The sequence below is a fragment of the Ruditapes philippinarum genome, unplaced genomic scaffold, assembly GCF_026571515.1.
Source record: "Ruditapes philippinarum isolate M1 unplaced genomic scaffold, ASM2657151v2 ctg612_1_1_1_1, whole genome shotgun sequence".
Taxonomy (NCBI): domain Eukaryota; kingdom Metazoa; phylum Mollusca; class Bivalvia; order Venerida; family Veneridae; genus Ruditapes; species Ruditapes philippinarum.
In genome coordinates this window covers 420,875-433,039 of record NW_026856417.1, presented here as the reverse complement: position 1 = coordinate 433,039, position 12,165 = coordinate 420,875, and the positions used below count along the sequence as shown (strand labels likewise).

At 34.1% G+C, this 12,165-nt stretch overlaps 1 protein-coding gene across 1 annotated transcript in view; it reads left to right on the top strand.

Moving 5' to 3' along the window:
* Positions 1-1,824: 1,824 nt before the first annotated feature.
* Positions 1,825-12,165, top strand: part of LOC132746465 (protein draper-like) — a 28,035-nt gene continuing 17,694 nt past the window's right edge. Inside the window, exons 1-7 of the mRNA XM_060735622.1 lie at positions 1,825-2,074; positions 4,480-4,703; positions 7,717-7,856; positions 8,855-8,949; positions 9,158-9,249; positions 10,556-10,705; positions 11,644-11,772. Coding sequence (XP_060591605.1) covers positions 4,502-4,703; positions 7,717-7,856; positions 8,855-8,949; positions 9,158-9,249; positions 10,556-10,705; positions 11,644-11,772 — 808 coding nt within the window. The 5' untranslated portion in view covers positions 1,825-2,074; positions 4,480-4,501. The remainder of the gene's footprint in view (positions 2,075-4,479; positions 4,704-7,716; positions 7,857-8,854; positions 8,950-9,157; positions 9,250-10,555; positions 10,706-11,643; positions 11,773-12,165) is intronic.

Genomic DNA, 12,165 nt, shown 5'->3' with positions numbered 1-12,165 from the left:
ATTTGAAAATCTGGTTTTAGTTACATATGAATCATTACTTATATCATTATTTTTTCTAGGTAATATGGGTCAGTATAAACAGTTGTAATGTTATATTATTATATAGCAAACACGGCCAGATAATGAATTTAAAATTATACACCACTTAGTTACTCGTGGCCGCGACTTAGTAACTCGTGGCCACGACATAGTGTCTCGTGCGCACCACTTAATAATCTCCTGGTCCGTGCTTAGTAACTCGTGGTCACGACATAGTATCTCGTGCGCACCACTTAATTATCTTCTGGTCCCTGCTTAGTAAATCGTGGTCACGACATATTATCTCGTGCGCACCACTTAATTTTCTCGTGGTCCCGACTTAGTAACTCGTGGCCACGACATAGTATATCGTGCCCGCCACTTAAGTAATTCGTGGCCACAACATAGTATCTCGTGCCCACCACTTTAGTATCTCTTGGCCACGACTTCTCTAACGCACGAGATAAATAAAATAAATGAAAACGCACAAATGTCACCTTTGTGCCACCGTAGAGAGACATAATGTTCACTTATTTGATATCTTATTTGATATCTTGTCTGATATAAGACTGCGCGTGAACTAAGTTAAAAGTAAACGATTGTAATATTAAAGCAATGAAATAATTTGTTTGCAATAAAAAATAAATGCATTTGCGTTATTGCTCGCCTTTAACGCTTTGTGTAAATTGTAATTGTTCATTCAAGCGTTACTTTAAAGATACATTTGTGGTTATTTTATATCTTACGAACTGCATAATATATATTTCAAAATTTCAGTTTAAATTACATCATAAATTATGACTAAAATCCTGTCGGAAAAGCTATTTATGTTTAAAGAACCAGGAAAGGGCGTTATATGAAATCGTCAGCCAATCGTTTACTCACACACACTGTACATACCGCTGAATCATCGCAACACGTGTAGTAAGCAAACTGTATCGTGATGGGTCTTTAATGTAAAATGTAATACCAAAAAGTCCCGATTAGGTGTCCCAAGGTCAGGACATCTAATGACTTTAGGCGTTAACAACAAAAGTTGCAAAGTCATGGATGCGGATATAAATGTTTGCTAAATGCAGTCAAAATTCTAGTTGACAGCAAGTCAATCTTGTCAATGTTTCAATTTAAAGGCACATTTCACACTTCCAAAAAAGGCATCTGCGAATAAGGATTTTGCCAGGGGTAAGTTCGTCCGAAAAAATGACGCGAGAATCCATAAGGGGTTTAAACACACTATAATAACAGGGTTCGTTACTTCACTATAAAATGATTTTGTAAGTTGACATCTGAACGCATGTTTTTCTTTTAATATGCAAGAACAGTTGTTTTAGTGCTCTCCTATTTTAAAACACGTTCATTTCTTCTTGCTACCAGTATGCATTTTTCAGCTTGTATACGGAATGCTCTCTGTTTTTTCTTATCTAGTTATTTTCATGAAAATCTCGTACGGCAAATTTCCAAACACTACAAGATCTTCTAGTTGTTATTTCAAGCACTATTTGGTACCGAAGAAAACCCAACGACGTTTCAAGTAACCAGGGTGGACATTTGTATAAAATAAAATTATTCAACGTCAATTATGGGACTCGAACACACAGCGGCGAAGGCTAAAGGTGTTTAAAGTTAGCGACCTTTACAATCCGGCTGGTTAAAGTAAAAATATGCATATACAAGGCAGGAAGACCCATAATTTATGTCAGCTGAACACATAAATCAATTTTTGTCTTCGTTAACAATGCTTTAAAACAAGGTATACATGTTTTTACTATATCAAACACGTTGCATTCTTTTCATAATTGCAAAGTTAAACACAAATTTTATAGAATGGTTGAATAACCACTACAAAGACGTATCGCAAAAAAAGATTTAAAACCAAATTACTGTAAACTTTTAACTTGACTTTGGCGCGTGTCTATCTAAGTGCAAGGTTTTAATATGTAATGATTTTTGTTGGATTTTAATTATGGCCGCGAACAGCTGTTAGGATTTTATGACGTAAGGGCTCGCACTTGGCTGGAACTAGTGACCGACGTATAAAATTGTGCCTGTTACCGTCGTAAGTGAACTTTATAGATTAGTTTTTTGGTTGAATAGACGAAATGTAAAATAAGACCCAAACAAATCAATACCAGAACAAAACATGCATCTATTAAAATTTAGCAACTTTTCGTAGAAAGATTTTGTAGGTTAAACTTCCGGAACTAGGTAGATTTTTGCGGGGGTATTTTTTTATTATTATTTTTATGGTAAATTATAAAGAAAGCTTGTATATTTAAGCCACTCCCGGGTTTGCTTCCTGGAACTAACCAGTACTTGTTTTGATTTGAGTCACATGGTCGGGGCCCCAATATGTTTCAAACCCACGATCACTGGGTTGAGAGGCAGTCAGCAGTCACGCCTTTACCACTTGGTCACAGCTGCACCCATTCTATTTATTTATTTATTTTATATTTTAGTTTTCACGAAAACATTGCTTTGGCCATTTATTGCATGTAAAGATATGTTAGTTTGTTGGTGTTTTTTTAAAAGTATCGAACATTCAGTGGACATTTAGTTTAACCGTAATCGTTGTGAACTACTCCGATTTCGCTTGGGTACATTCTTAAAAGTAAACTTCCTTAATTAACAACTAAATAACAGAAAGCGTTAAACATACAAGAGCGGTTTTCCCCATTCTTTACAAAAATATTTATAAAATGATATTGAAATTTAACAAAAGACACACACAACAAATAGACTTCAGTTTATTTACAGTACTAGAAATGCTGCTTTTATATTGACATGTATATTTGTTTTAATATATAGACATACATGTACATTTAAATATCGTCTGCTGTAATCATTGCATTCGATCGATTGCAAAATTGCGTCCTGACGTTTTATTATATTCCCCTATTAGAAATACATGTATTATGTATAAATTATTGATAGTTTTATGTATTATATCAACAAACCTATTCCATGCTAAATGCCAGAAATGGACTTGTCAAAACTTATATTTGGACTAAACCATTCATCATTTAAGTGGATTTTTTCAAATTATGTACTGACTGAATAGTGGACAGTGCAGACTAAGATCAGACGTCACGGATGTGCCGTCTGATCTGGGTCTGCACTGGTCGCATAGAAAGAAAATTGGTTGTCAAAGCAGCCTTATGGTTAAGGTTAGTTACATGTATGAAGAACGGCTCGACTACTGTTAATGGGTACAAATAATGCCCGGCTAAAAAGCATTCCGTCATTTTTGATGTTTTATCGATCATATAAAACAAATAAACTGGTAAATATTTTATTTAGAAACACTTTTCATGTTTAAATTAGTATATAATAATGAACTTGTTTTGGATTGAATTTGAAACTGTTCATTAATTTATTAACGTTAGGGTTTTGATGTTTTTTTTGTTGTTTTTGTTTTATGGGTGTTTGCTTATTGTTTTGTTGTTGTTGTTTGTTTTGTTGTTTTTATTTTGTTTTTTATTTGTTTTTTTTTGTTTTTTTTTTTGTTTTTTTTTTTTTGTTTTTTTTTTTTGGGGGGGGGGGGGCGTTGTTTAAGTAAAGGGCATAATATTATGGCGACTTGACTTTCAAGCTTTACTAGCGGAAGAAAAACCTCAAGTGCTTGAAAAGAACCACCGACGTTCCGTAAGCTAGCTGTATGGGTAGATTCTTTACATGAAAAAATACAAAATCCCTGACGGGATTCGAATCCCAGGCGATGAAGGGCAAGTGGCTCGAAATAAACGACCTTAACCACTCGGTCACATTATGCAGCGAACAGTTTCGTGACTAGACAGATTACGCGGGGTTGCAGACTGACATGGCTTTATTGCTCGTGGCATAGGCAATTTACAATCGGAACATATCGGTGATTGTCCGAAGATTTACGGAAATGGTCGAAGAGTGTTAAGGCAGACCCATATCCGACATCTTCACCACTATGGTACCGCATTCTGATTCCTACGGCTTGAATAAGAGAATTAATCGAACAAACGTACAAAACATATTTATTTAAAAATCAATCGCAACTTTTCGGTCCTTTTGATATGGATAAGGACTATTTATATTGGGTAATCAGCGAGGTATCCCGAATGATATGAATCATTATTCTTGCATAATCACTATCATAAAAAGTATATGGAAAGATTAAGATCGACAGTGCGCGTGTTTTATGTCTCTTTTGCTGTGTGCGCAAAAAAATCTTTACATTTTTGTTCGTCTGCTTTAAATAAAAAAGGCGGAAATTATAACACAGCGACTATTTATCAAGTTCTTGTTATTTGATATTGTAAATGTATACTTTCAAATCACATATGAGAAGACCTTTTTTTACCAATACGCTTTTTCGGGCCAAAAAGTTAGAAAGAAATGAAAAGGAAAAAAAGAAAACAAGTTGGACCTATTTCACATTTATTATTATTTTTGATATTATTATTTTTTTTATTATTATTATTTTTGTTTCAGCTGCACTTCAAGGTTCGATACCATGACTGTTTCAAGAAGAAATATAGTTTGCGCAACATGTTTAACATTTCTGCTACCTGCGATATTTGGCTACCCAACCGGTCCGTTAAAAAGTGCCTGCGATAACATGACGCCTCTTCATGGACTACTTCCAAGCACAGATCCATTTGAATACACAATTTCTACATCCAGTCGGACTTATTGCAAGACGAGCCGAATTACAGGTATAAATCCAATCAAGTACACCCATGTAACGTCTGAAAACGACCGAACTACGTATTAAAATTGAGTATTGCGAAACACCTTAGATTAGTCAAAATTTAGACTGGTACGCCTTAAATTAGAAAGAGTATATTCAAACGTCTATGATAAGCGTGACGACTAGTTACGATAACTTAAATATGTATGTGAGTAGTGCGAAACGTCTTTAATTAACCGAAAATTGTTTATGATCGAGTAGAACGAAATGTCTTTGATTTAAGTAAAATATGTATATGAGTAGCGCTTAAGGCCTTCAATTAACCGAAAAATATTTATATGATCGAATAGCGCGAAAAGCCTTTAATTAACTAAACATGTAAATGGGTAGAATGAAACTCTTTTAATTAACTAAAACATGTAAATGAGTAGCACGAAACCATTTTAATTAACTTAAACATGTAAATGGGTAGAATGAAACCCTTTTAATAAACAAAAATATGTAAATGGGTAGAATTAAACCCTTTTAATTAACTAAAACATGTAAATGAGTAGCACGAAACCCTTTTAATTCACTAAAACATATAAATGGGTAGCAGGAAACCCTTTTAATTAACTAAAATATGTAAATGGGTAGAAAGAAACGCTAAACGCTTTTGATAAGCTGAAACATTAAATGTGTAGCTTAAAACGCTTTTAATTAACTAAAACATGTAAAAGAGCCCATTCTGGTGTGCGCTTTACCAGTACTTTAAGTACTTTGATACTTTGTACAATTTTCATGAAAATTAGCATGAATGTAGAGGCATGCAGGTCTATTTGGTCATTACAAAAAATATGTGTCCCTACGATGTGGTTGTGTAAAAGTAATTTGAAGCCCAGCTTAAAGTTGTATTTATTTGTTTTACACTTGATGTTATTCGATTGTCTACTACCATAAAATTAACTTTCACAAGTTTGTTATTCTGAAAGCCCGAGGCAGAGGTATCCGATTTACCCTTCTGTCGAGATTTTACTTGTACTATCAGATAAAATTTTTGATCTTCACAAGATAAATTTACACGCAAAGGTAACTGTACAGATGAAAATAGCTACCCATGTTAACTTTGTTGTGTGTTGTTTATTTTTTCTGGTTTTTATGTCGATTTTAACACATCTTTGAACATATCTTGACGATGGCTTTCCTTTGTTAACTTACCAGTTATAACAAATGTATTAGCAAGTGACCACATGGTTTCTGGATCAGCGCTGACTGACAAATGAGCCGCGCCACGACAAAACCAACATAATGCGTTTGCGACCAGCATGGATCCAGACCGCGCAGTCTGATCAGGATCCATGCTGTTCGCTATCAGTTTTGCTACTTGTAATAGAGTTGGTAAGCGAACAGCATGAATCCTGATCAGACTGCGCGGATGCGCAGGCTGGTCTGGATCCATGCTGGTCGCAAACGCATTATGTTGGTTTTGTCGTGACGCGGCTCAAATGATCATTAGTGTCAATGTCAAAGATCAATAGTTACCGAGAAATTTCCCATCGCACGAGGATCAAACCAGTGGCGTGTGACCGAGTGGTTTATTCTTCGGACTAGAAAATCTAAGATTCGCTGGCCGCGTGGGTTCAAACCCCGTTAGGGGCAAGCCGTTGTTTCAGTGAGCAAAAAATTTTACACTGATTGCTAAGTAGTGGTTGGTTCCAGGAACGGAGTCTTGAGTGTTAGAATAAGCTAATTGCTTCCAACACAATCGAACTAAAATAAATTACCACGACAACTATATACAAGTATGTCGAAACACGTGATTCCGCCCGATACGCGTGATAATGTTTTAAACACGTGTACCGTTGCAAAATACATATCTTTCAATCAAAATTATTTCCAAGTTATAGAAGAAACGATACAGACCTCTTTTAAATGGTTGTAACATTTCAAGACATTTCAAATTATGATGCAGTTATTCATTCAAATAGCTTGACTAGGAAAAACGTCATTTTGAACCTTTCATATAATTATACTATGCTCAAATTTGATATGAAAAAATATTGATATGAGTCTCTTTGTAAATTTAAAAGAAAGATATTTTTTGTAGACACATTGTTCCTATGAAACAAGTAATACATTTTTTATAGACACATTGTTCCTATGAAACAAGTAATACTTTACTTTCTTAGAAAGAGAAAACATGAAATTTAAAACGTTTAAAAATGGTCTTAGAGCATGTAAGATGCTTGTTACCTGAAGAAATGACGTTATTTGTAATAAAAGTAGCCAAATGTAAACAAAGTAGTATTTTGACTTCCATACATGGAACTAAATCACTATTAGAGTAGTAAATGACACAAAGCAACAGAACAAAAATATAGTCCAGGATATTGGCCAATAAGTAACTGTTTGGAAACTATAAAAGAAAACCAAATACAAAAATAAAACTTTTGGTAAATAAAAATCAAATCATATATAAGGCATAATGGGCCTTTAACCTCATATAAAGTAGTTATGTCATGTTTAAAATTCAACTCACAACAAAACCAACTTAATGCGTTTGCGACCAGCATGGATCCAGACCAGCATGCGCATCCGTGCAGTCTGATCAGGATCCATGCTGTTCGCTTACAAACCCGATTACAAGTAGAGAAACTGATAGGGAACAGCATGGATCCTGATCAGACTGCGAGGATGCGCAGGCTGGTCTGGATCCATGCTGGTCGCAAACCCACTATGTTGGTTTTGTCGTGACGCGGCTCATTTGTCTTGTAATGGATAACACAGCTTCCCATACATATAGTTAATTCGTTCCTTTACTCAAGCATTCAAGGTAAACATATTCGGTAAGAATTTAACAGATTTCAATAAATTTTCTGTGATTAAAATATTTTACTCATGGATGAGCATAGTACATTGTATATCTTTAAGTTTCGAGTAACGTTTGAGCTTTCAGCAAACCCCGTAGTGATTTGAAGTTCTAAACAGATGTTTCAAAGTACTCACAATTACTGACAATAATAATAATTGCATAAAATTATTACATATTTTTATTACAGTGTCAATAACTGCAAAAACCGGCGTTCCTTTTAAAGGATTTTTCTGTCAGGCTCGACCAATAATAAACACTTACGAGACGGTTGGAAAGCTGGAGAGAATAGAGGGGGTAAAAAATACAACAAATGTTTGCGGTGATGAGGTAGGAGCAGTTTATACATGAGGAGTTACTGTAGATAAAAATGACGACATAGAATATTATATATATATATATGAGCCGTGTCATGACAAAACCAACGTTATGCGTTTGCGACCAGCATGAATCCAGACCAGCCTGCGCTACCGCGCAGTCTGATCAGGATTCATGCTGTTCGCTATCAGTTTCTCTACTTGTAATAGGGTTTGTAAGCGAACAGCATGGATCCTGATCAGATTGCGCGGATGCGCAGGCTGGTCTGGATCCATGCTGGTCGCAAACGCATTATGTTGGTTTTGTCGTGATGCGGCTCATATTTAACTTTACCATTGAAATATTGGTGCTTTGTCAGTTAAATATATGTCATATTTGTTTAAAAAAAAACAAATATGAAACATGAAATATGAAAGTGGGCGGAGTCAAAACTCCATATTTGAATATTTATTTTTGGGACTACTTTCTCAGATGATTTTCAGTGGCATATTTGAATATTTATTTTTGGGACTACTTTCTCAGATGATTTTCAGTGGCATTCAGCTTTTCATTTCATTATCAGAAATTATCTGGTTATGTTTTCTCAAGACAGTTCAAGATGGCTTTGTTAAATTGTATATTTAATTGCATCACGCACATTCGAGTAGTTAATTCATGTATTACTGCGCGCTGTACAGTTGCAATTGCAACAAATTGAGATTTTGGTAAACATTTTCCATTGTTTTTTTCTTCCGTGATTAAATAAAAAAGAACGAAATAATACCCTCTTAAATATTTATAATAATAATAATAGTTATTAATTAGTATGTTGTATAATGGAAGTCAAAACACTACTTTGTTTACATTTTGCTACCTTTACGACCTATTTATACTGCACATTCACTTTGTGTTGATGACATTGTCTTCTGTTTATACTGAGCATAACAACATATAGAGTGCGTATGAATACAAAACATTTAAATAATCTATTTATATCAGCAAATAGATTTAAAGGACGATTTATTTTAAAGATTGCAGCCTTGTCACACGCAGATAGCAACGATGTGTCTTCTGTGTTCTTCAAATGGATACCAGACGAGACGAAGACAAACAATGTTTATATAGTGTAAGTGTAATTACGCCATCTTTCATTTTGAAAAACTATTTGTCAAACCCTTACTGGGCTAAATATCTGCCAGGAATTTGTCCATCTTATATAATCTAAACAATTCTTTTATCATTATATTAAAATCATGAATTTATTTATTTCTTTATTTATTTCTTTATTGCTTTCTTTCTTTCTTTCTTTCTTTAATTATTTATTTATTTTGTAGGTGCACTGTTGTACAAAAAAGGATCAGATATTGGGTAAAACAAACATCTGAAATGTTAACGTTTGTTGAATTAAACAACTGTCCAGTTACTGGTAAGCCATATCTAAAGATGTAAAAAAAAACTTTTTAAAAAACAAGGTGCCAAATGCTGAAAGTCTCAAAATTGTAAACCAGGGTTGCGCTACTGTGCATAGGGTTTCAAACGCACGCATGATGGAAAAAGTAACACGTGGTGTTTCAATAGTTTCTGAGCTGTATTATTTGTTTCTTTGTTTATCTGATTTGAACGCCGATTTTTCGGCGGTAAATCTACCTAACCGGCTAAACTGAAAAGCTTATTCAAGTTATTATACTTATCAGTATGCGAGGTCCCATTTACGAGAACCTTGTGTAGCATGGCATTGTCTTCTGTTTATACTGAGCATAACAATATATAGAGTGCGTATGAATACAATACATTTAAATAATCTATTTAAAGCAGCCAATAGATTTAAAGGACGATTTATTTTAAAGATTGCAGCCCGGTCACACGCAATAATATGATTTCTGAATCAGTAGTAAGAAATAATTGACCGTTAGATTCATTGTCAAAGAAAAATTGTCACGGGGAAATTCCGCCTCGCTCGAGGATCGTGCCAGTCGCCCGTTGTTTACAAATCCGATGCTCTTCCCGTTGTGCAGAGTCGATAGACAAATTACCGTAAAAAAGGAAATTAAATCTTGAGAGAAATAGATATAACATGCTGATGGAAGTGTTATTATAATTCTTTAGACAAGTTAACAGTATGAGAATATTAGTAAAGTAAAATTCCGTAAATAGGAAACTTAATTCTATGTGTTTTTGTCCAACTATATTTATCTATAAAATGCGTTATTTAATTAAAATTTAAAAAAGGTCACGTGACACAAGCATCAACTTTAAAAATGCGTGAGTGAACTCATGTTTAAAACTATAACAAAATTACCAGAAAAGATTTTGTGACATTTTAAACACATAAAAATTTGAAGACATTTTCTGCATGTTACTACGTTAAAAACCAAATAGAAAACAAAGGGACGTAATTAGTAGGAATATGTGACACAGTTATTGTTCTTTGTTTCTTGAGTGGTGTAGATATTGTTGAATAAGAAATTATTAGGCTTCAAATAATTCAAATAGCAATTTACTTATCAAACTTCAATGATGAAAGGGGAAATGATTCTTAAAGATATATAAATACCAGAGTTGTCTAACCTGTTACGGGAAATGCAATTGCACAGAGGACAAAGTGACAGATACTTAAACGAATTGACCTAGATTTAGTGTTAACTAAGGGATAGGGAAATTAATACATACATTTCTATGGAAAGAACGAATCAACCTTTTAGTTTTAATGTACACTATGCATTATTTTTCAGAATTGCCAAGGGAGTGTGCAAATGATCAAGTTTGCGATACGGCTATTAAGTACTCAATTTGTAATAGAAATGCCGACGCCGACGGAAATTGTGAATGTCCTTCCGACAGAATATTTAATGATCCGGCGAACCCATCTTGTTCAGAAAAAGGTTTGTTTTCTATAAGAGAATATTTTTGGGAAATTATAAGCCATTGATAATATAATAATATATACTTAGTGGTCAAAGAAGTTGTGCACTTGATTTCTTGGGAATATTGCATACTTACTTGACCAAAATTTATTTGAAAATTTGATATTATAAATTGCCAAAATGTATTGACTACACAAGCATTTTTACTTTTGTTAGACGTTTGATAATTATCAGAGTTTTTGTTTACTTGTAAATAGCGTAGGGATTTAAAGGAAAATGGGTTTTATCAATGTTTTAAGGCTAGTTAAATGACAACTTTTTCTGTTTCTGTTGCGCCCACTTCGTCTACGGATTAACGTATATGACGTAAGCGATAAAGAGTGCATTGGTCTGACGCAACGTCTGGCGTATGCAATGGTGTTCCGTTCAATATTCAATAATAATACACAGGCGAAAACTCATTTACCTAAACCTTTAGTATGTAACTTACATTTTTCACCACTCTGCTACTTACACGTTATACAAAAGTTTGTTAATAATCGGATTTTCATTCAAATATTACCCATCATTTTGTCAATATATTTTTGCTAATTTTGATACAAAATATGCTTATGTCAATATTTTGCTTTAACTGGTATCACAATTTCTCTGTAACCTGGTACACTCTAAGTATTGCAAAAGAACGATTTTATTAGTTTTTCTAGTTCTTAATACTTTGCCAAAGTCCTCAGACGGGTTGCTTAAGTCCCCAGTCGGTTTCCATTGTAAAAACAATTCATATGTCAAATTTAGGCACATTTTGCTGGTGCGTGTATCCGTGCCTGTACAGACCCAGTTGACGTTTTAATACATCTTTAAAATTTTCATGAAAATTAGCATTTATCTGGATGCTGCTTTAAAGTGATATTAGATTATATCAAACATATTAAAGGGAAGTAACTGATACAAAATTGTAGGTTTAGGCGACAGTTGTACGGCGCTGGCAGACTGCAAGTTTGTAACATCGTCCATTTGTAATACAGAAAGAAAATGCGCATGCACCACTGGCTATGTTGCTAAATCAAATGCATGCGTTGTTGAACAAGGTGAGTACATTTTGAGTTTTGATAGACAATGTACATCCTCTTTTTTGTTGATTATTTTAGATCAAATATTTATTTCATAATTGCAAGTGAAACGATACTCTCATTTTTACTTGAGGACTGGTCGGATGAGGGGTATAAAATAAAAAATGAGCGTCAATTTTGTGGGTAGTTGGTAGTAGGATCTTCGAATAACCAACTATACCTACTAGCTGGTTGTTGGTTATTCGTAATTCCAAACTATTTAACAGGTGTTAGTTGGTAATTCAGTCCACTTTCACCAGCATTAAATGTTACAACACACCATACATTTCAAACACAGAATAAAGTAGGGAACCTAGTTGTTGATTCGCGCGAATTCCCATCTACCTACCAAAAGCTCGAATTACCAACTAC